The sequence below is a fragment of the Xyrauchen texanus genome, chromosome 23 (assembly GCF_025860055.1).
Source record: "Xyrauchen texanus isolate HMW12.3.18 chromosome 23, RBS_HiC_50CHRs, whole genome shotgun sequence".
NCBI lineage: Eukaryota > Metazoa > Chordata > Actinopteri > Cypriniformes > Catostomidae > Xyrauchen > Xyrauchen texanus.
The window spans coordinates 16,053,800-16,079,282 of record NC_068298.1 but is presented as its reverse complement, the minus strand read 5'-3'; the positions used below and the strand labels follow the sequence as shown (position 1 = coordinate 16,079,282).

General features: G+C 38.4%; 1 protein-coding gene across 3 annotated transcripts in view; it reads right to left on the bottom strand.

The window, feature by feature from the left end:
* LOC127617221 (microtubule-associated tumor suppressor 1 homolog) overlaps positions 1–24,972 on the bottom strand; it is a 57,090-nt gene extending 32,118 nt beyond the window's left edge. The window contains exons 1-6 of one of the 3 annotated variants that reach the window (XM_052089156.1): positions 24,646–24,972; positions 14,634–16,481; positions 10,328–10,556; positions 7,003–7,179; positions 4,678–4,782; positions 4,426–4,533 (exon numbers count right to left, since the gene is read on the bottom strand). In XM_052089156.1, coding sequence (XP_051945116.1) covers positions 4,426–4,533; positions 4,678–4,782; positions 7,003–7,179; positions 10,328–10,556; positions 14,634–16,217 — 2,203 coding nt within the window. In that variant the 5' untranslated portion in view covers positions 16,218–16,481; positions 24,646–24,972. The remainder of the gene's footprint in view (positions 1–4,425; positions 4,534–4,677; positions 4,783–7,002; positions 7,180–10,327; positions 10,557–14,633; positions 16,482–24,645) is intronic. The other 2 variants (XM_052089155.1, XM_052089157.1) reach the window with 2 other exon arrangements.
* Positions 24,973–25,483: the final 511 nt, after the last annotated feature.

Here is a 25,483-nt window from a genome sequence, read left to right as displayed (position 1 = left end):
TATGATGATTTCAAAAAACATTATTGCATGAGTGTCTCTCAATCCATTATTATTGTAATTCCTTCAGTTACCCCCAGAGGTCTCTGTGCACATAATCAAACCTAATTTAATCTCTAAAAGAACATGGGAGTCCTGGGAGATTATTACACCATGCGGTGTAATTCAACCTTTTATCTTTTCACCAGATTATGTTAATTTTGTATTCTAAAATTCCCTTACGCACTCAGTTTATGCAGTCATGGCCTTTGCAATGCAGATCCTCCAAAATCATTCGTTTTACTCCCATTGTAAATCACTACACAGTTTATTAGTCCTTAATTATTAGAATGTTTTAGGTTAATCTCTTTACTGTGGCAGGGTTAACTAGGAACCACACATTCACAGTGATATTAGCTCAAGACCATGAGACCCAAAGGTGTAACTAAATGTATTTCCCTGGTCTTCAAACAAATAATAGCAAAAAATATGCCAATTTAAAGGTGCAATATGTAACAATTTTCATGTAATATTCACACTTTTTTTTGCCAATGTGTGAACGGCTTGTAACGCAACTTAAAAAAAACTAGCCTTTCCCGGACTACCTAGGTTGCTTATTAAAGCCTGTAGACTGATTTTCATGCGAAGGATGTGAAGTTTATGCACACTCCAGAGAGTAATTATTTAGTAATTAGGAGTAATTAGCCTACTCCTCAGACAGTAATAGTTTCTCTTGCGCTATTCAACAGCGACAACAAACTGCAACACAAGGTAACATTATCTTAGAAATAGAATACAGCAAAGTCCGGCTCCCAGCACAACCAACTCCTACACAAACTCAGAGTAAGCCAAAAAACATTTGTCTACTGAATCCCATCTGGCTAAGCGGGAATGTGATCGTGTTCGAGTGAAAACTAGAGTGAACATCGGCAGCGTATTTGATTCCTGGAGGGACCTTTGTTCGGTTTTGGGGATCAAAACCGCCCCTGAATTGGCATTGTTCTTATTGGACAGGTAAGCTTACATTCTGTGTGCATGAGCACGAGCAACAGGTAGCTGGCCACAGGTGTCATTAATAACAAGGGTTTCTGAATATTACAGAATGCACCTTTAACTAAACCTTTTCAGTTTTTGCTAAATGGCCTTTTTGATAAGAAATAAAACAATTCATGTCCCTTTCACTGCATACTGAAGTGAATAATTCAGTCTTGTCTAATACACCTGAATTATTTAGACACTCTTGAGAAGCAGATATGTGCTCCCTGTAAGCACCACTGCTATTCCTTCCACTTCCTTTTACTAGGGTTGGTAAAACAAGTTTCATGGTTTTAAGCAAATATACATTACAAATCTTATATATTTTTTGACTAGAAGTCAATTTTGCATGGTATACCTAACATTATTTTCCAAAACATTGATTACATGTGATACAAAAGGGGTTTAGGAAACATTTAACAAAATGGAAAAAAAAAAAAAAAAAAAAATGTGAGTCTCTCACATTTCCAAGATCTGAACTAAAAAGCTTGAATTTTAGTAGTCAAGAGTGATGTGTTCAGGTTGATATACAGAAATTGTATCTATACAAATCTACTCACTGATGTGGAAAGATTCATTTACCTAGATTGCATACTTTAAAACAACTGTTTTACCAAAGGGTGGACACACTGTGCTAAACAGCTTTTCAAAGCTGCTCAAGCTGTCAATAAAGCTATAATCATAGCAAATATTCATTACTTTTAGAGTACCTTATCCAAGTACCTTTTATAAATCAAGTTTAAATATGGGCTATATTTGATCTCTGTATTGTAACTGTGGAACAAATGTTGTCACTCCCCCCAGTTACAAACAGACCTTTTTTGGAAAATCACTATAAAAAGAACAGTTTCTCCAACAAACATATTGCTACGTTGCCTTTTCCATTGGGAAATTTCAATTTAGCTTGTCATAAAGTTTACAAGACATCATCCTAGAGTCCAGAGCCCAAACTAACCTTCCGAGAGTCAGAAAAATTTGGCATCTAGACCAGCGCACCAACATGCTTAAAAAGAGGTAAATAATGACTTACTGAATCTACCGATTTGGTAGGTAATCCACAGAATAACCCAAATTGTGGCACAAACATACATGTCCATAAAGGTCCCAGGCTCTATTTGTGGATAGAAATCAGATACCAACAGGTCATGTACAAATATCAAATACTCTCTGGCAGAGAGAAACACAGTCTAAAAATAGAATCAAAACCACATGTGCAAAGATAGCACCTTGAGAGCTACACAGATTTACTCTTTGGTATTGGTGCAGAATGAAGGAAAAGCCCCAATGACATACAATTTTTCTATGTAAATCATAGAAACCAGAGAACGGACCTGCCTGACACACCACAGTGCTCTTGCATTCAGTCAGCAGGTGGAGGTTTCTGAGTAAGCCTTTAGCTGTAAGCCTCACATGAAAGATGGACAGAGAGAATTTCTGAGATAAAAACATCTTAAATGATTGCCCATATAGCCAAAACAAGAAGAGAAACAGCCTCAGAGTGCACCCATGCAAAGACTTGGCGCACTACGCATTACAGCAAAAAAAAAAAACATCAGCCAAACAAACTGCAAAGATTGTGATGAAGGGAGGTGCGAAAAAGTTCTCCTGTGTATACCAGTCACACTTAGGAAAAAAAGGGAACTGAACCAGTCTAGATTAAAGAGGATCAGTGGCTTATGACAACATGGCCCCAGAGACAAATGAAAACATTAATCCATTGGTTTAAACTCTCATCCACTGAAACAGAGCATCTCTTGCTCACCGCTTGCTGCCAAGGAGATGCAGGATGCTGGGTGGAGAGTGGGAGGGCACTGGGAGGAGTAAACAGGGTAGTCTGTAATACGGAGCTCTCTCTCTCTCTTGCTCTCTCTCAGTCTCATACATGTACAATATATCAACAAGGTTTCTTTCACATGGGGGAGGGTTAAAAATGGCTGGAGTGAAAGCAACAGCATGAAGAGCAACCCTCAGGGAGATCACCAAAGGAAAACAAAATATATATATTGCTTTTCCATGGAAGCAATTAAGAAACATGAGGTTAAAAAAACATTACTCAACATCACTTTGAATGTTGCATTTCATTCACTGGAAACCTCTAAAAGCCATTACATGACATGAGAACAGGTTTCTTGTGGTTACAAACAAAACAGTGCCAAGCTACCACAGAAACAAGCTCTGTGTAATATAAGCCTATGATACCAGCAAGAGCTCACAAAAAAGTGCTCACCCCATTGAAGCTATAATTTTATGTTTGAAATGCAATTATGTTTAAGAGGGGTTGTTGAAGGCAGAAAATAATGCATGCATGCACAGCTCAGGCTGCGGTCCAAATACTAGAGGCTGCATTCATCAGATTGAATATGTAATTTCACAAATTCCAGAAAATAGTTAAGGATGAAAAAACCAGCTTGTAATACATGCCTGTGTTGAAATGTTTGGATGCAGAACATTCATTAAAATAAAAAAAAAAACTTGGACTAAAGTGTTTGGTTCGTCTCTGGTGCCTGAAGTTCAGCTACAAATTCCATTTTCCCCTCCCACTTTAAAATGAATTAAATTTAAAATATAATGTTCAAGTAAATTATTATTTTTGGTTTTGCAATGTAACTATTAACCATCATACTTAATACAATGATATGGTACTATAAGCATATTATTATAGGTCTGGCCTAAAATTATTAAAACTATTTTATACAACATGTCTCTCTCTATCCACCAAGGTTGACCTAGGCCTAAAAAGGTCAGGATAGTATTTCACCAAGTTGAAATGTATAATTAGTGCAACAGTTTGCAAAGGGACAAACAATATCTAAATTAATTTAGTTCGACACAGACTGCGAAGACCTGACTTAATCTTTGTAACAATGCAATGACTTTTCTTTACGCTGAAGTGTGTAATTTCCACGCCACACAACAGAAATGCAAAAATAAACACTGTTTTCAAAAAAGCTGTGAATATGCATTATGTTATGTTATGGTCTTGACTGCTGTATAATGGTTCTGCATTGATGATAGTGCATTTCAGCTGAGCCCAAACAGTGCAAACCAACTGCCATCCTGCTCACTGGGGACACAGCCAATATATAACACACCTGACATATGTGTAACCCTTTTGCATTATTGCCATTTTGAGAATGAACAGACTTAGTGAATATATCCAATATCTGAACAAGTATCTGGGTCTCAATTTTTTAATTTGTAATTTGTTTTATTTGTACAAAGCCTCTTTTAAGTAAACACAAAAATAACATTTAAAAAGGAATTTATAGGGTTCAATTATCATGTTAATTTGATATTGTTAAAACTGTTAATATTAATTATAATATTAAAAGTATATTATAAAGGCACATGTGCATGATTTCTGATGCCTTCAGCTGTAATACACTTTGAGGTCAAAATCGTATTAAGCCGTACCTGTTAGAGTAGCAGCAGGTCTCAAGGATCGGGTTGAGGCATGGGTTTTCAGAGGACTGCCTGAACATCTAGCTGAACTTTGACCTGATGACGATGTGTTTGTTGATCCTGCTCCCACAGTAGATGTCTCATTAGGTTTAGAGTAAACTGAACATTAATATAATCCAAATCTGACCTCACTTATCTTGTTGTGCCCTCCATCTAATTATCAGAAGCTAATGTTCAGTATGTTTTCTCATGCATGTGTCATACCTGGTGATACACCTCTGGTTGACAGACACTGAAGCTTGGTTCTTAACAACGTGGTCCTGTTAGATGGAGGTTTACTTGAGGCTCCAACAGAAGGCTCTGGGTGGTCTGAATGAATAATAATAAAAAAATACAATAATAATAATAATAATAATAAACAGTAATACAAAATAAATTCCCAATATACAGTACTTACATTTTACAGTGTTTTAGTACAAAATAATGTAGCCAGTGGGTATAAATATACTGAAAATGTAAATATATATACCATGACAACAAAACATACAACAGCTACTGTCACAAAAAAGTCTGCTAGCACACACACACAGACATAACAAATACGGTATCTGGTTAAATAAATTGAGGTACAAAGAGGTCTCTTGTTACATATTGGATGTACCTTTCATATACTTTTTACTGAAAAAAAAACCACTTGGTTCTTGTTAATTTCAACATAAATGAAAACATTTTGTACATGTTAACAAAAGTTGTACATGTTAACATAAATTAATGGATTATCAACTATCATTAACAATGAACAACTGTTTTTTATAAACTAACATTAACCAATATTAATGAGGTGTTATGTTACTTCATGACACCTAATTCATTAACTGTTAACAATTTGAACCATACCGTTAAGTGCTACCAAAAAAAGAAAAAGAAAAACAATTCTACTTACTTCTCCATAATTGTGTCTTAGGCTTCTGATGAAAGGCAGTCAACAAAGTAATGATACAAAAGTGATATGATCCAATAAGTAGCAATGTCAAAACAGCCAGATCACACTGGGGGAAAGAGCTTGGCTTGTGAGTCAGAGAGGAATTGTTAAAAACCAGCTCTGAAAATTCAGTCAAAGTCCCTCTATGAGCAGACATGACCTCCCACAGCGAGTTCAACGTAATGAAGAGAAAACAAGATTGTGCAGTTGGCATTGATAGATCCTCATTATGTTTACATGCTCAGCTTTCTCATATCCCTCCAAGTGAACTGAGGTGGAACAAACCCTGCCTCGCAGACATCTGGGACTAACTCCATCCATTAAAAAATATGCCCAACACCCAATGAGAGCAACAAACTATTGAAAAGGTAAAGCATCTTTGCCTATTGGCATATCATCTGTCTAGACTGAACAAATTGGCCTGTATATTCATGACTGATTCTCCCATTCAAAATGATTTCAGGTCATTGGCTTAATATAAATCCCTACATAGTCTTTAAGCAGCAGTTATATTCCAAAGTCAAGATATTTAGAAAATCTAGTTGTCAAAGTAGATTGAATTCTTTAGAAGGGGATAAATAAGGGGGGCCTGGGTAGCTCAGCGAGTATTGACGCTGACTACCACCCCTGGAGTCATACATTTAAATCCAGGACGTGCTGAGTGACTCCAACAACCAAATTGGGTAGGGTCACATGGAGTAACCTCCTTGTGGTCGCAATAATGTGTGATTCTCTCTCTCCATGGGGTGCGTGGTGAGTTGTGCGTAGATGCCGCGGAGAATAGTGTGGGCCTCCACACGTGCTACGTCTTCACAGTAACATGCTCAACAAGCCACGTGATAAGATGTGCAGATTGAAGGTCCTCTGCCACGTGGATTGAGGAGAGTCACTACGACGCCATGAGGACTTAGAGCGCATTGGGAATTGACCATTCTGAATTAGGGAAAAGACCCCCCACTTAAGACACCACTGACCTAGCAGGGAATGTGGGTCATGCTGTACATGTATGAGGTGGATCGTGTCTGAAGCAACCAATCATTTCTTAAATCCTTCCTCCAAGTACATGCAAATTTTACAAGTGCAGCGCTGACAAGGCTGGGGTGGTGTGACAATTGGTTTTGGGAAAAAATATTTTTTTTATATTAAAAAATAAATAAAAACAATTGTAATATATACAGTAGGTTCCATTAAATTTAAAACAAAGAAACATTATGATACAAAATGAATAAGTTATCAAGTAATTTTACTTAATGTTTGTGCTGATTATGTAATTTATAAAGAAAAAAATAAATACAAATAAAAATATTTTCACCCATAGTCGCAGACCTTTGGAGCCCGCTGATTGTACATTAAGTCCAAATCACCTTACAAATCTGGTGTGGTATGGTTCCTAAAATTGTCATGATTGATCTAGGCTTCTATGCTGCCCTCATGAATGACTGACATAAATTAGATAACATCAGTCAAGTTGGCAACTAAATGTACTGTTTGTGTTAGAACTCTGCACTCTCAAAAGGTCTGTGCAATTGTGCTGAGCATAACCATATTTATTAAACCTGTCCAGCTCAACCCAAAGTAGATCTTCATGTAATCTTTAGTAGTCTCACCTTGCTTTGGGTGTCCACTGGTCTGAGAGAAAGTGCTGGAGCTCTTGGGCATTGTTTTGGGCTTCCCAGTCAGCTTGGAGGCTGATCCTATTGGAGCAGCAGTGGAAAGGGCAGGTCTGGAATGGGCCTCTCTTGAAATTGCACTTGTGCTCTCAATCAAGTGGATTTTGAGCTTATCTGCAATGGGAAAACGACAAATAATAAATCCGTTATTTTTCAGGTCATGTGTTACAAATAAGAGCACACATGTTTGTTCTGCAAATAGTGCACTATAAAAATCTGGAATGGCAGATTTAGCACAAGCTTTACAAAACACAATAAAAGTTCTGTCCCAAATTCACAAATTCTGGGTGCAATTGCAAAGCTCGAACGGTTTTGATTCCATTTCTCCTGAATTTGTCGGACAGCCTACTCCTGGTGAACAAGGTTTGAAATGAACACCAGCCAAATGCGGATGCAGAGTATTTTGCTGATGTACCAGCCACTTTGGAAGGCGACCTGTAGGCTAAGAGTGATATATAACAAGAAATTAGACACAAAGACACGTGTTTGGCGAAACGTGTTTATATTTAGAAATATATGACGAAATAAAATTAGTTCTGGGCCTCGATTCCCAATAACTATTGATTTCAGCTGTTAAGAGCATTTTCTACAAGCAAATTATGATTGTTCCTTGATTTTATGTGTGCCCAGGGTGTGAAATAACACCTGCCACACTCCAAATGCGACGAGGCTCAATCAAGTTTATGAGCTCCTTGTCCAAATGCAGGTATTTGATGCGTGAGTAATTTTGCTCATCTACCTGCAACTGGCGGGTGACCTGTAAGGCGTCTCGTAGTGACACATGACAAGAAATGCATTCAGTCACAAAGACATGCGCTTGAAGAAACACTTTATTATATTTTTAAGAACATACAAAAGAAAAGCCGTCATTGCTCGTGTCAGATTCGCTGTTGGTTCAGAGGTGTGCAATGGTAAACTGTCTCATGGAATAAGCACATGTAAAGAGTTATTACTCCTTTTTCTTTCGACTGAAAACTGTTTGCAAGAATAATGTAGTCTATGAGAACGCTGCAAATGATCTCTGATCATCTTGTGAGGTGCTGTGTGTTTAGTTTGCTTTATTTCCACAGAGAAGTTCGCTCTTACACACTGAAAGCAACTCTGCAGGTTCTGTAATATATACAGGCATCTTTGTATTAAAGAAACAAAGACGAAAGTAATTAAATCACAAAGTAATACAAGACAAGTTCACCTTGAACCTAAAATTGAGTTCTATTTAATTTTTTCAGGCAGCATTAACTGTATTACCAAAACACAATACAAATACATTCGATGAGAACACACATTTGGCAACAATTTTTGGGAACAAATGGGAATTTATTAGGCTTGTTTATTATGATAATTATTATCTTTACATTTATAACTGTCTTTTGTTCTTAATTTGTAAGCTTTTAGTAATTTTTCAAATGTTCTCATTGACGGATGCTTGCGTGATTAAGAGGGCAAATAATAATAATAATAGTAGTAGTAATTATAATAATAATAATATTAAATTATTATAAGGATGCCTCTGATCCCTCCCTAATTACATGTTTAAAGCAAAATCAATAAAGCAAAAATATTCACCAACCCTTGGCATGGGTGCTGACAATATAATCTGATATCACAATATTTTAAAGGCGATTAATATGAAAATCTTTTTTACATATCGCCCATCCCAAAAGGGAAGTAAAATTTTTCATGAACAATTGTAAAATGAAGTAATTTTATAGAGACCTACAAACACGTGTACTTGATTTAATATTGCAACATATTACCTATACATTTTTGCATATTTGTTTGTTTTTGTGTTTTTGAGTAGTCTATGGGCAATATAAACATTTAATTTTATTGAAACTTTGTAATAGTAAATTATTCGTTTGTACTATGGCTCTTTTGAAAAAATGCACCTAACAAAAATAAAAAAATGGGCCCCTTAGTGAAAAAAGGTTCCTGACCGCTGCTCTATAGAGTACACCTTACACTCCATACACTCTAGAGTAGGGCTGCAACTAATGATTATTTTGATAACTAAGCAAATGATTATTAGAATGATTAATCTACTATTCGGGTGATTGTTGCAATGTTTAATCATTAGCTCCTAACCAATTATTCAGCTTGTGCCTGACTTAAAAGGCTGTTTTAAACATGCTTGCTAACAATAAAGCAGACAAAATCATCTTTTAAAAATTCCTCTAAATGACATTCACTGATTTGAAGGAAAAAACAATTATTTAGTTTATTTCAGTAAAAAGTTCACTTCAAAAAATACTATTAAAAATTATCATTATTATTGTTTTTGTTTTGTTTCCCAAAATTCCAAAAACATAAGTGTATTTTGTATATAAGTGTATTTTTTCACTTGGTTATACTTTGGCGAGTGCAGTAAAGACAAAATATACTTATATTCAAGATCTATTCTCTAAAAGCAAGTCTAAATATCTTACATGCTGCTTCTCAGGTGAATAAATCTTTTTTTTACAGGATTTAAAATATTTATATTTGTTATATTATATTCAACATTCTCAGATAACATTACTGTATTTACTTATTTGGTATTTTTGTATAATTCCCTCATACACTGCAATCTACATCATCTGGAGCTGTGAAAGTTTAAAGTGCATCTGGACAGTGAGCTGATTTCTTCCTCTCCTCATTCAGGTGCGAGCTGCAGTGCTTCTCTTGCATGCCATCATTAGAGTTTCGTATGATCTCATGTTATGTTAAATGACTTCAAACGACTATTCGACAACAAAAAATTCTGTTGCTAATTTGTTATGTCGACATTGTCAATAACGTCAACTTATTGTTCCAGCCCTACTCTAGAGACTGTTGCACCTGAAAATCCGAGGAGGTACTCAAACCAACCCGTCTGGCAACAAGAATCATGCCATGGTCAAAATCACTGAGATCACATTTTTTCCCAATTATGATGGTTGATGTGTATATTAACTGAAGCTCCTGACCACTCATGATTTTAAACATTTCACTGCTGCCTCACGATTGGCTGATTAGATAATCGCATGAATAAGTAGATGTACAGGTGTACCTAATAAAGTGGCCGGTGAGTGTACATTTTCACTAATAAAAGATTGACAGGAATGGCTCTATAGCACATAACATTAACCACAGAAAACAAATTAGTCCAAACTACTTAAAGATCATTAGAAAGATAATTAATTACGTGCATCTACAACCTGCCCTCACTCAGACTCCACAAAAGGGAAAACAGACATAAACAGGAGAGAAAGAGCAAACTGCAGAGTAAAATATCTTTCCTTACCCTCAGGTGTGCTCAGTCTGTTTCTGGGAGAAGGCATGTCAGTGGTATGGCTGCCATTTTTTCCTGCAGTACCAGATTTGAGCTTAGACACAGTTGAGTGTGGTGGCTGAAGGTTTGCAGCTGGATCGAGAGCAGCAGAGGTACCTCCTGTCCTGGCTTGGGACGGCTGAGGGCCAAGCCTTACTCTACTCTGCTCGCATGCTGCTGTAGCCGGCCTGGAAGATCCTGCCTGCAAGAGAATTTCCCTGTCAGCAACTTGCTCCCATGCATGGCCTGCAAGCCTGCACTTTCCATGCTCACAACTGCATTTACCACAAAAGAGCTGAAGAGTGGGATCACCGTTCAAACTTAAGCAGACTCGAGATGTGAGTAGCTATTGTAATACAATCCCCATGGGATCTCTGAAGTCACAGCCAAGTTTTTTCCCTTCCTCTCTCCAGATCTGTAAACATGATGTTATGTGTGCACATGGAGCATATTTTCAGCATTCTGCGCTCTTGCAGCAGTAATTAAAATGGCAGTTACACTAGTGCTGGGTATCACCAGACTCCTCACGATAAGATACATAGCAATACACATGTCACGATTCGATATAACGTGATACATCAAGATACATATATCACGATTCAATATATCACAATATCATGGTTTGATTTAGATGTGCACGCTTTCAATTCCAGTTCATTTGAGCATATTTCATCTATAATGTCCATTTTGTTCACATACAGTATAAAATAAATTATATTTCAGCTAATGCTTTTAAACTGGGGACCTTCTAACTTGGTAAATTAGAGAAATATAAATTTTACAAATGTATTTTATCATTATATATATATATATATATATATATATATATATATATATATACAGGTGAAACTCGAAAAATTAGAATATCGTGCAAAAGTTCATTAATTTCAGTAATTCAACTTAAAAGGTGAAACTAATATATTATATAGACTCATTACAAGCAAAGTAAGATATTTCAAGCCTTTATTTGATATAATTTTGATGACTATGGCTTACAGCTTATGAAAACCCCAAATTCAGAATCTCAGAAAATTAGAATATTGTGAAAAGGTTCAGTATTGTAGGCTCAAAGTGTCACACTCTAATCAGCTAAACACCTGCAAAGGGTTCCTGAGCCTTTAAATGGTCTCTCAGTCTGGTTCAGTTGAATTCACAATCATGGGGAAGACTGCTGACCTGACAGTTGTGCAGAAAACCATCATTGACACCCTCCACAAGGAGGGAAAGCCTCAAAAGGTAATTGCAAAAGAAGTTGGATGTTCTCAAAGTGCTGTATCAAAGCACATTAATAGAAAGTTAAGTGGAAGGGAAAAGTGTGGAAGAAAAAGGTGCACAAGCAGCAGGGATGACCGTAGCCTGGAGAGGATTGTCAGGAAAAGGCCATTCAAATGTGTGGGGAGCTTCACAAGGAGTGGACTGAGGCTGGAGTTACTGCATCAAGAGCCACCACACACAGACGGGTCCTGGACATGGGCTTCAAATGTCAAACGTCTTACCTGGGCTAAAGAAAAAAGAACTGGTCTGTTGCTCAGTGGTCCAAAGTCCTCTTTTCTGATGAGAGCAAATTTTGCATCTCATTTGGAAACCAAGGTCCCAGAGTCTGGAGGAAGAATGGAGAGGCACACAATCCAAGATGCTTGAAGTCCAGTGTGAAGTTTCCACAGTCTGTGTTGGTTTGGGGAGCCATGTCATCGGCTGGTGTTGGTCCACTGTGCTTTATTAAGTCCAGAGTCAACGCAGTCGCTCTACCGGGACATTTTAGAGCACTTCATGCTTCCTTCAGCAGACAAGCTTTATGGAGATGCTGACTTCATTTTCCAGCAGGACTTGGCACCTGCCCACACTGCCAAAAGTACCAAAACCTGGTTCAATGACCATGGTATTACTGTGCTTGATTGGCCAGCAAACTCGCTTGACCTGAACCCCATAGAGAATCTATGGGGCATTGCCAAGAGAAAGATGAGAGACATGAGACCAAACAATGCAGAAGAGCTGAAGGCCGCTATTGAAGCATCTTGGTCTTCCATAACACCTCAGCAGTGCCACAGGCTGATAGCATCCATGCCACGCCGCATTGAGGCAGTAATTAATGCAAAAGGGGCCCAAACCAAGTACTGAGTACATATGCATGATTATACTTTTCAGAGGGCCGACATTTCTGTATTTAAAATCCTTTTTTTATTGATTTCATGTAATATTCTAATTTTCTGAGATTCTGAATTTGGGGTTTTCATAAGCTGTAAGCCATAATCATCAAAATTATATCAAATAAAGGCTTGAAATATCTTACTTTGCTTGTAATGAGTCTATATAATATATTAGTTTCACCTTTTAAGTTGAATTACTGAAATTAATGAACTTTTGCACGATATTCTAATTTTTCGAGTTTCACCTGTATATATATATATATATATATATATATATATATATATATATAATTTTTCAAATTTTAGCTTTTTAAAAATAATAATTTATTTATTTAAAAATATCTGATGTCCTGAAATTGCATACATGACATACAGTCAACTCTCTACGGACATGTTGGAGAATTAATCGCTATTGGCTAGAAAAGTTGTATTTTTACTTGCCAGAATTTTGACTATATGTAATCATGATGCAACTGAAAACTAAAAAAGATTTTAAGAAAACAGAGGGGGCATCATATATATATATATTACACACACACACACACCACACACAGTAAATTTCTATTCATATATATGATTTTGCGCAATATAATATGTAAGATTGTACATTTTATTTTCATATTTCACGTTTTATCCTTATAATCACATTTTAGCTTTTGTACAAATGTACAAATTTCACATTCTATCAATTTATATAATGTCATGAAATTGCATATTTAATTATACAAGCTGTTGTCACTGATATTTTATACATATTGAAATGTTGGAACCTAATGAAAATAAAATGTATAATTATATTATAAAAATAATAATGTAAGTGCTGCTATATCAAACCCATGCATATATTTGTTAAATATCTGTATTTGTGAAATTATTTCATATTTACAGTGTTTTTTGAAGTTATGTAAAATATTTAATAATGTATGATTGTACTTTAAAATATTTATGTATTTACACATTTATTACATTTACTACATTCTGTTGAATGTTTTTATATGCACTTGTGTTATTTACATTGAGTTTACATTGATATGAAAAACAAGCACACAATTTGTTCTGTCTCTTTAAGAGAAGTGTTAAACAGGGGCCTGGGTATCTCAGCAAGTAAAGATGCTGACAACCACACCTGGAGTCACAAGTTAGAATTCAGGGCGTGCTGAGTGACTCCAGTCAGTCTTCCTAAGCAACCAATTGGCCCAGTTGCTAGGGTGGGTTGAGTCAAATTGAGTTAATCTCCTCGCGGTCGCTATAATGTGGTTCTTGCTCTCGGTGGGGCACGTGGTGAGTTGTGCATGGATGCCGCAGAGAATAGCATAAAGTGTCCACACGCGCTAGGTCTCAGAGGTAACACGCTCAGCAAGCCACATGATAAAATGTGCGAATTAATGGTCTCAGATGTGGAGGCAACAGAGATTTGTACACCGCCACCCGGATTGAGTCACTACACCACCATGAGGACTTACAGCACATTAAGAATTGGGAATTCCAAATTGGGGAGAAATTTAAAAAATTTAAAAATTGTAAATAAAAAAAGAAAAGTGTTAACGGTTTAATGAGCGCAGCGCACATTAAAGGTGCACTCACAGTAATTCTAATCCAAAGTATTTTCCTAATCCTAACACAAACCCAACCCTAAACCTAACCATCAGTAGAGTAGAAATGTAATTTTAGAGTGAAAATGCAACCTCTGAATCACGCTCAATATTGTTTATGTGAATATGACTATTGTCTGGTTACTATGGGACCAGAACTTGTGTCTTGGATGTTGCTCAAGTAACATGCTTATCAGTAGTGCTAGAGAGAAACATGTTCATGCTGGAATTGATGAAAAATGTCTGATGGAGGACTAAGCTTTTCAGCAATTCGGCTGAATGTGGTTGATTTCAGGGTACATGACCTTTCAGAAGCATGTTGATTTCATGCATGAACAGGTTGCCTAGGGAATAGCAATATATACTGTAGTATTAGAATAGTAGAGGAAGCCTTGGAATTTTAGTTCTCTGAACAAAAAACAAAAAATTGTATCTCTTACAAAGTGCACAAACTCTATTAACTGTGAGGTCATGAAATTTAAAATGATCCAAAAGACAATTTCCAGCATTATATAAAGCTATAATTGAAAACATACTTACAAACAGACTGATTTTCAGATTTTTCCCATGACCCTTCAGTGACTCTTTCCCCTGATTATCTTCTTTAGAGGAGGCATGACCATCTGCAGGTTTAATCTTTCCACCAAGACTCTGAGAATCTCCTTTAGATAGAATTTGTGGTGTAGCAAGGTTGTTCAAGGTCCTATTGACCTGTGAATTATTTTCTTGTGACCCATCTTTACTTGATTTGAAAGAGGTAACACTTTTAGGCCAACGGCAAGCTCGAGACTTTGAGGCCGGACCACTTTCTTGGCAGGTGGATGATCGTGTTCTTTTAGCTGCACTGGAACTCTTTACACTTTGGGCTGGTGTAGCAGCATTGTGGCTTACTGCAGCAGAGGTAGACTTCGGAGATGACTTGCACTGAGCAGAGTGGCCCACGGTCTGATTTTCATTAGCTTGAGGAACAGAGCTTGATGATGCCTTTGAGACTGGTACACTTGATGTCTTGAAGGGGTTAGTGGCACGAGACAGGATTTTAGACTTTATATTACTGAAGTTAGGCTTGGGAAATCTTTTAATTTCTACTTTACCACTTTTTCTTGCTGCCACCAAGGGTGTTTTGGACTTCTGAGAGGCACTTCCTTGGTGCCTATTGATGACTTGAGCCATTGGGCTCACTGAATCACCTTCATCTTTGTTGAGAAGTGATTCAGAGAGAGATGGGAGGAAAAATGTCTTATTACTTACAGACTGCACTTTAGTGGAAGTTTGAGCATTGCCACATATGTCTAAATCCTCAGAAGCTGTGAGGAGCAACTTCTTCCCCTCTGCTGGAGTTGAGTGGTTCGATCTGTCAGTGTTGCATGACAACTTTTGAATATTGTGATGATGAACAGGTGTCACAAATTCAGTTTGCTCAGAGCCCAGGTGCAAGGTCTTATCCTCTGTTTCTCTTTGACAGTAAGAGAGACCTAAAGGCATTTGAAAGAAATCCCCATCTATGAGAATGGTATGATTGTTTGGTTGGAGAAAGGTATGCTCCAAGCCCTGATTCTCTGGGTCTCCCTCAGGCACCTTGGCTGAATAATCTTCACAAAGGCCCTCACAAACATCAGGTAACATACCCAACACCATGCCAAAATCAGATGAAATATCCAAGGAGGTCTTGGACTCCCCAAGCAAAGAAATGCTTAGTGGTTGGTCAGTCTCTTGCAAGACAAAACTGTTGCTCCCCATCACCATCTCACCAGAGCTCACAGAGCAGCAATTCTCATTGGAGCCACGCTGTGATGGCTCGCTGGAGTCCACCTCAGACAACTCTCGTTCTCCACAGACAGGAGAGGATTCTGAGCACCTGTCATTGGTCTCAACACTGACACTTTCTTTAAAATCAGTCGCTCCTACATCACTAGTTTTAGTGTCCACTTTTAAGAGTGACATATTCTGATTCCAATTGTTAATCTTTGACTTTACAAGGTCAGCAATAATTGTGCCACTTGAATTCACCACTTCCTTTGAGGAAGTTTTTCCATTATCGGTGCAAGTTAAGGTGGTGCTGGCGATGGTTTTCCTTATTTTTAGGTTTTCCCCAGAAGTGGGATCACTTATACAGTCCTCCATTTCAACATCAGGAGGACTGTCTGAACTGCCACCACTTAAGCAGCTAGAACGTCTCACTGAACCAGGGGAATCCTTGTAAAGTAGTAAATTAAGTTATTTCCGTTTTTGTCCTCAACAGAGAAAGTAAGATTCATGGCTCCAAGTGTGGTCTCCAAGCCCCTGCCGCTGTGAGTTATTTTCACATCAGAACTCTTGTTTTAGAAAGATTCAATCTTCTCGCCAGTTTGAGCACAGGATTATGTATTGAAGCCCATTCAGATGTTCCTGAAAAATATAAGTTACAAACATAAATGTGCAGAAATTCCAAACAATACTGCTAGGCTCTGATTTCCAAAGATCCCAAATAAAGGGTGCTAATATGTTTAAGCAATTGCATGTGCATATCATGGCCAATTTGTAAGTGATAACTACATATGCAAATATTTTGGACACAAAATAGGCTTTTGCTTTTGGAACTTGAACCAAGTGTACGCACACTTACGTACTGTACTCACTAAATACCATTTTATTTTTATTCAATATGAAATATATTAATTTAAATATGTTTATTATATGGTAAAATCCCTTCTATTTAACAATCCAGGGGTGATTCGATACAGCCTGCCAATCACTTTTATCTGGTCTTCTGACAGATTTGACAAAAAAATCAGAGCACTCTATGTGTAAAACACAGCGGTGAGTTTAACAACACTCAGCGGTGTGTGCAACAGAATCATCTGTCTTTAAGTGATCTATGGTCCAGTTCCAGACAGCAGAGGGCATGTTTAAGCTTTTCTGGGTATATTTCAGTTACACTGCTCTCCAAAACCTGAAACAGAAACTTTTCGGTGAGCACATTTTATCACGTCTTTTTCAATCAAATGTATTTATGAAAATTGCTTAGCTGCTGGGAGCAGTCAAATCTACAGACTTAAATAATACGCCACAGCTGTTACAGAACCACTTCGCCTCACATGAAAATGCCCACTATCCTATGTTCTTATCGCTAAGGGACAAGGATGCTTCCAATGTGCTGCTCTATACCTTTCCCCCTCAGCTTGATTTTTTCCACTCTAGCCAGAGTGAGGGAGCAGAGCTTGACACTCATTCTTATAGCAACCAGCCATGCCCTCTGGGCACAGACCTCTTGTCTTAGGCGAACAGAGAAATATACCATCCTCACCCAGACAGGGTGGCGCTATGGGGTTGGCCAGTGAGATGTCCAACCTGACCACAAAATATCAGGTCCTCATCCATGAGGTCATTGTATGATTGTAAGTGGCTGGAATTTGAGAAATGGTGCAACAAACGCCAAAAACACCATTTGGTGTCATATCAGCATTCAGACGGCGACATACTTTTGGACAAAGAGAAATAATTTTCTACCATGGATTTTATTTCAGGCCTCCTTTAAACAATGCAAGTGAATGTACTAAATGTTTTGACTGTCCAAAATGCATATTTAGGGTGCATCAAAATAATCCACATGACTCCTGTCGACAAATAAAGTTCTTCTGAACCCAAATGATTGGTTATTTTTAGAAACAAAACAAAACTTATATACTTTTTAACTACAAATGTTTGCTTCTTTACATCTCTGTAACGCACGCTCATGAGAGGGATGACGTCAGCCTGATGGTAAGGTCATGCTTCACGTGGAGGAGGCAGGAAGCACGTCATTGAGAATAGAAACTTGCGCAGATCAGAGACCAAGCAAATCAAAATGGTCCAATTTCAAAAGAATATATAAAAAAAAAAAATAAATAATCTCTTCCAAATAATAATAAAAAAAAAAATTACTGCAGTAAATAACCATCCTTTATTTCAGATGAAATAATATTTTTGATGAAGAAAGAAACTCAGATACATCATGGATGGTCTGAGGGTGAGTAAATTATCAGCAAATTTTCATTTTTGGGTGAACTATTCCTTTACGGTTTACCTGGCAGCTATTTATGCATGCCAATATGGCTTCAATGACGCAGTAGTGGGGCAACTTCTTCTCATTCATAGATACATGAAGGGTACTCACCTTTCATTGAAAGTTACTAAAATACTTGTTTCTTAGTGGGACCTCTCCATGGTGCTGGAAGCCTCATCATAGCAGCCTTTTGAGCCCTTGAAGAAAGTTATTGTCATTCAAGACAGCTATGCTCCTGGCACTGGCATCAGCCAAGCGTGTCAGTGATCTGCATGCACTCTCTGTTCAACATTTTCCTCAGCAATGGAGAAATCTATCTTAGAAATAAAGGCTGGATTGAGTCTAAGTGCTTCCCTAAATTCAGAATTGAGGTATTAGTGCTCAACGCTTTCCACCCACCCCTTCTCTGCTGTGAAGGATGAGAAGCTGAATGCTTTATGTCCTTTGTGTTCCATATATATATATACAGAATATATGCGTAGGACTGAGGTTATCAGGAAGGGAGACCAGCTCTTTGTTTTATGGGCTTCCCCCAACAAGGGTAAATCTATTTCACAACAATGCCTTTCCAATTGGCTTGTGGAAGCAACATCTTTGGTATATAGCTCAACAGCCTCCATCAGGCATTGGGGGCCATTCTATGAGAGGCATTGCTGTATCCTATGCCCTGTTTCAGGGGGTCACACTGCAGGACAATGGTTCAGCTGCATGTTGGACTTCTCCCCACACTTTTGTCAGGTACCACTGACTTGATGTTGCCAGAACCCCAGTAGTGCATTCAGGCATTCAAACCCATAATAGATTCACCCATATAGCCCTTGCCCTTTGTAATAAAGTCTTTAGTTCGGGCAATGGAGGAGTCAGGAGACAACAAAGCAAGTTCAAGGTCAGTTCTTTATTTTCAATGTATTTTTCCTTGAAACGACTGTAACCATCATTATAAAAAAACTTAAACACGTATATACAGTAGCGCACTCTGGCTGCTGTGCTCTCGGGTCTCTCTCTCTCCCTCTGATGCTGTGGCGTGGCTCTTAAGTCTCCCTCCGCCATCACTATAACGAGAGACATCAAAAGATCATTGTGAATCAGGTGACGAGCCTCACTCTATCTCTCTTCCGCAGACCGACACATGACCATGCCCCCCCTTGCCACAACCTTGTATAATGTACATTATACCTTATAGGTTACACACTAAGCATACTGTAATGCATGACCCTTTAACCCATTTTGCAGTGTTGATGGGTTTTACAGCCTGCTTTTATTATATAGGATGTGTCAGGCACCGTCTTTATGAGGAGACCATCCATCTGGCTGACAGCACCTTAATGTGAAGTGAGGGCAAATGGGGGTTGTCCATATCTCACGTAGGTTACCTATTCTGTAACCCCAGTTCTCTGAAACATTAAGTGGGGAGATCCACCAAGCTTTCTACATGAGAAGCGAATATGGTTACTGAGAAAAGTAGCGTACACAGTTGCTTTGTCCCATCAGGTAAGGGCAGGGCCTTACAGTGGCACTGGACACGTGCTTCTGTCCATCAAGCCAGACTTGGTGCAATTGGATGCTTCAGCAAGGGTTACTCCAATAGGTGGATCTCTCCACTTGATGTTTCAGAGATCTGGGGTTGCAGAATAAGTAACCTATCGTTTTTCCACAGCATTATGCACAGCGCAAATCAGATTAGAACCTGCCTTTCATTTGTATTAATTTGCTCTTGTAGTTTCCATTTCTGAAATGACATTTAGGCTTGATAAATTGCTTTGCGGTGCAATTTATTTCATTTTCATCGACACTGGCCTTTTGCACATTTGAAGGCATGCCTCTAAATTATTTTTCATTTCCAGAAACCTGCAAAAATTGCCAAGACATGCTATTAATCTTAGAATACTTTGTTAGTAGATCAGCTCAGACCTTTTTTGCTTGTGCTATAAAGGTTGCACATTTAATATTCTCCCAAATCTTTAATTAATAAGGGCTTAAGTCAACACTGATTTAAAAATTACACACTAGAGCTGAAACCAGTGCGTACTCCAGGTAGGGAAGGAGGTATTGCCCCAAGTGAAGGAGTTCAAGTACCTCGGGGTCTTGTTCACGAGTGAGGGGACAATGGAGCGGGAGGTTGGCCGGAGAATCGGGGCAGCGGGGACAGAATTGCACTCGCTCTATCGCACCGTTGTCACGAAAAGAGAGCTGAGCCGAAAGGCAAAGCTCTCGATCTACCGGTCAATTTTTGTTCCTACCCTCACCTATGGTCATGAAGGCTGGGTCATGACCGAAAGAACTAGGTCACGAGTACAAGTGGCCGAAATGGGCTTCCTCAGAAGGGTGGCGGGCTTCTCCCTTAGAGATAGGGTGAGGAGCTCAGTCATCCGTGAGGAGCTCGGAGTAGAGCCGCTGCTCCTTTGCGTCGAAAGGAGTCAGTTGAGGTGGTTTGGGCATCTGGTAAGGATGCCCCCTGGCCGCCTCCCTAGGGAGGTGTTTCAGGCACGTCCAGCTGGGAGGAGGCCTCGGGGAAGACCCAGGATTAGGTGGAGAGATTACATCTCCAAACTGGCCTGGGAACGCCTCGGGGTCCCCCAGTCAGAGCTGGTTAATGTGGCTCGGGATAGGGAAGTTTGGGGCCCCCTGCTGGAGCAGCTGCCCCCGCGACCCGACTTCGGATAAGCGGTTGAAGATGGATGGATGGATGGACACTAGATCTGAAAGAGGGGATACAAGCCTATTACCTACAGAGCAACACCACATCCCAGCCACTAACAATTTGTGAACCCTATTGTGATGTTGGTGGTTGCAAAATAAGTATTATGATCCTCTTTGTGTAGATGTTGTATAATCCATTAACCAGTTACTTTGAGTCATGAGAACTTGATACCCTGTTTAATTCTTTATATGTTATTGAGAATCACCATTAAAAATTAAAGCAGCTACTCATAGGTTATCAATTTCCAGCTCCTCTTATTGTGGAAATAAAACATTTGTTTTACAATGTTTTAATATGATAAATGTAAAAAAAAAAAAAGGTTGTTAGAAAATTCTTAGTAACTAATATAACAAAAATATGGTTTATTTTTGGGAGAAACCCAAAGAGACCAAAGATTACCTTTCAATTATTATCCTTGGTATTTGGTAGGGTGTTAACAAAAAGTTAGCAAATTATAAACTAAGTGTAAGTAAAGTGTAACCAGAGAAGGAGCATCTAGTCTATTCAAAGGGCAATTAATGAAAGTTACTACTGAAACTGAGCACTCTAGTAGCCTGAATGTAACATGCTGTGAGTTTAAGACAAATTATCAGTCAGATGGAGACTGGTAAGGGGATAGTGGGACTAAACATATTTAGTTAAGCAGTTCTGGGTGCAAATGAAAACACCTTGTTGTACTTAGAAGGGACAGCTGTAGCTCTGTTATGGTAAGATTACAGCCCAGCAGACAAGCCCTTTTTTCAAACACAGAGGACTTTCTGTGGATATACACTCAAAAACTGTGCAGGAAAAAATGTGCCACACAGATTTATGACATCTATCACAATGACCATTACAGCCTCTTCAGGTTATTACAGGTTTTAAAGAAAACAGATGCACTCTATAATCTATATATATATCATAATGTGACAGATATATATAGGGCGGGACCGGGTTGTGATTTTACACACCCAGCCCCTTATCAGGCTTGTCAAGCCTCCAAGAGTGATAAAGGCAGACTGCGGATGGTGGTGCGACAGAGAGATAACTTTATTAGGTACACCTGTACACCTCCATCTTAATGTGATTATGTCACATTATCTAATATTCGCATATAGCATATTCACATCAACCATCAGAATGGGGAAATTAGTTTTGATTTCAGTGATTCCGACTATGGCATGATTGTTGGTGCCAGTATTTCTATAACTGCTGATCTCCTGTTTTTTTCACACACTACATTCTCTAGAGTTTACTTGGAGTGATGCCAAAAACAAAAAACCTCCAGTACGTGGAAGTTCTGCAGATGGAAAGTTCAACAGAGAATGGCCAAATTGGTTCAAACTGACAGAAAGCTATAGCAACTCTGATAATCCCTCTGTATAATTGTAGTGAGCAAAATAGCACCTCAGAATGCACAACATGTCAAACCTTGAGGCGAATGGGCTACAACAGCAGAAGACCATGTCGGGTTCCACTTCTGTCAGCCAAGAACAGAAAGCAGAGGCTGCAGTGGGCCTACCATCTGAGTACCTCAGCAGAAATCCAGATTCATCAGACCAGGCTATGTTTTTCCAGTCTTTTAATGGTTCAGTTTTGGTGAGCCTGCTTTCTGTTCTTGGTTGACAGAAGTGGAACCCGACATGGTCTTCTGCTATTGTAGCCCATTCGCCTCAAGGTTTGACATGTTGTGCATTCTGAGGTGCTATTTTGCTCAATTGTACAGAGAAGTTATATTAGTTACCGTAGCGTTTCTGCCTACTCGAAACAGTCTGGCTATTCTCTGTTGACCTCTCTAATCTACACTTCCACTCTCTGGATGTTTTTTTCTGACACCTTTCTGAGTAATTTCTAGACACTGTTGTGCATGAAACTCCCAGGAGATTAGCAGATACAGAAACACTCAAACCAGCCCATCTGGAACCAAAAATCATGCCACGGTCAAAATCACTGAGATCACATTTGTTCCCCATTCTGATGGCTGATGTGAAAATTAAATGAAGCTCCTGACCCATATCTGCGTGATTTTTATATATTAGCATTATATAGAGTATAATAATATTTACTTGCCATACTGTGAGTGTGAATAAGTGTGAAGTGAAGTGACTTTGAAAACATTATAAAGGTAAACCAAAACATTTAAAAAAATTTAGTACCTTCTGTGTTCCACAGGAGGAGGAAAGTCAAACTGGTTTCCATTTTTGGGTGAACTGTTGCTTTAATACATTTCTTTGGACCAGACTACCCGACTTGGAATCTCTCATCAGTTATTGTTTGGATCTGTCGCCTCAACTTAACATCACTGCAATACTCCACAGTAGTGGAAGAGGCATGACATACTTTAAGGGAAAGGCCTTGCATGCACTAATGCACTTCTGTCAAGCACAATGAGGAGAGAGGCCAGTTTATGCAGATGCAGAAACAATCTCTCTGCTGCAGACAGTCTTTTGAAACAACAAAACCACTACATTAACATTATGTGAATAATCAGTAACTGACATGCCACGTTAAATGTGGAACTATTGACAGAACGCTGAGATTGTGGAGCAAAATGTACACAATTTATAACCCTATTTTTACATGGCTTAGCTAAGAGTTGTTTCTGTTGGTGCTAAATGATAGAACTGTGATCTGCCACCAGGTAAACAGGCCTTGTGACTGGGTGACTGTAGGGCGTTGCTTTAAATTACAGGCTCAAATTATAACACATTCTAGAAGAGGGATCATCCTCCTCATGTTTAGCAACTTTATTAGTTTAATTTTATTACGTCACATATAATCAAATAAAAACAACCTATTTGTTAAGCGTGATCGTACAAAAATGTCCAGAAATTCTCATTTGGAATTTGCATGAATGAACAGCACTCAATGACCAATAGATATTCATCATCAGCTAATTCTGATTTGTAATGATTATGAAAACTTGGCCTTTAAAAGTAAAGAGAAGTAAAAAATCCATCAATGATTATGCTGAATCTTAAATTCTTAAAAGGAGCGTTGATTTGATTTCAGATATCACTTGCAGTAATAATCACACTCTCAAAGATATAACCAAATATATTAATTGCCAGTTTTCAGTCAAACTATTAAATCATCAACTGGCAGCTAATTTCTTAATTAAGTTAATCAATCTTATGCCAGGTGTAATGATAAAATATGATTACAAGTTTGTTGAAATGTAAAAGCTCTACATTTCTCTAGGATTCAATTTCAAAAGCAGAGTTTGAATTCCTTCCTTGGTTTGCTGACTGAGTGAAAGGTTACCTTTGGAACCTGCATTGTGCTTAGTCATTTAGAGTCTGACTGCTCATGCAAGGGCTGGACAATAAAGAAACAAGAATCCCTCTGTTAATATATTACCACTGCCTGGAGAATTATTGATAGATTTCTCTTATTTAACCTTTAAAGGACATAAAATTGATACGTTGGACTCACATAAAAAGTCCAACGTATAAAAAGCAGTAGAGAAATACAATGGGTGATTAATTATTTCTTGCTCGTTAAAGTAGCCTGACTATTCAGCGGAATCTTGTCTGGAAAAATGTTTAGTTACACAGAAACCTGCCATGGCGGGGACATAAAATGCTTAATATGTTTATGGCATAACACAAATGGCATATGGCAAAACAAACAAACCTATATTTTACATTGAAGTCAAATAAAACAAAGGTAAACACCAAATCTCTCAAGAATCAAATGCCTATGACATAGAAGTTGTGACAGGACACATTTGACCAAGGATCTATAAAGGAAGTTTGTAACCTAGCAATTCTTCTTATTCCAGATAGCATGTCATTGAAAATCTCTTCAAAAAACGAAATAATACAAATCAAAGTAAAGAGCCTTACCAGGGAAAGCACAATATCAATTCAGCACCATCCCATTCAGACTCTTGCAGCACTCACAGTTCCATGTCTCAGGATCAATCCCATTAGTGGTAAACACTACACCAGACTAAATGCACTGGCTGCTCTGTTTGTGTGCATATGTGAAGACTGCCAACACTAACCTTCCTGCTCCAAAATTCCCATCAAATGCAGCAATTCCTCCTTCAATAACACTCCTGGCTTGCAGCAATGTAGTCTGTCTCATAGGAATCTGGCACAGTTCAAGCTGCTGACAGCACACTTTTGGGCTGTCTCATCCTGAAACACGCCTATACTCGTACAGGACTGTTCAAGTTCCAGCCTGGGCCTTTACTGAACCCCATTGCAAAGCCTCAAGGCTAACTTTACAGGGGACGGCTACTGGTTGCCCTATCCCGGACCAGCCCCTCTGCATGGGGGGAGTGGCCTGGGCATGTCAGGCCAAAAGCAGCATTCACTGTTGCTAAGGAGCCAAAAGCTTTGATGATTTAGTCATCAGGACACAACTCTGCAAAAAAGGCATTAGGAGAATCGCTTCTAAGCTGAATGGCAAGAAAGCAGATATTATCTCGTGTCTAACACCTTCCAATCAAAAGTATAGTTTTCTGTACTAAGTGTAAATATGAACAAAATAAACATTCATGGAAGCTAGAATGACTTATAAATTTATTCAATGAATCCCGCTCTCAATACATAGTGAAGAATAAGTTTACTATACACACAGCAAGGGCTGGGCGATTAATCAAAATGTTATTTCAATTACGATTTTGATTAACGCCGGGTTCACACACCCTCAGTGAGCATGAGCGGTGCCTGATTT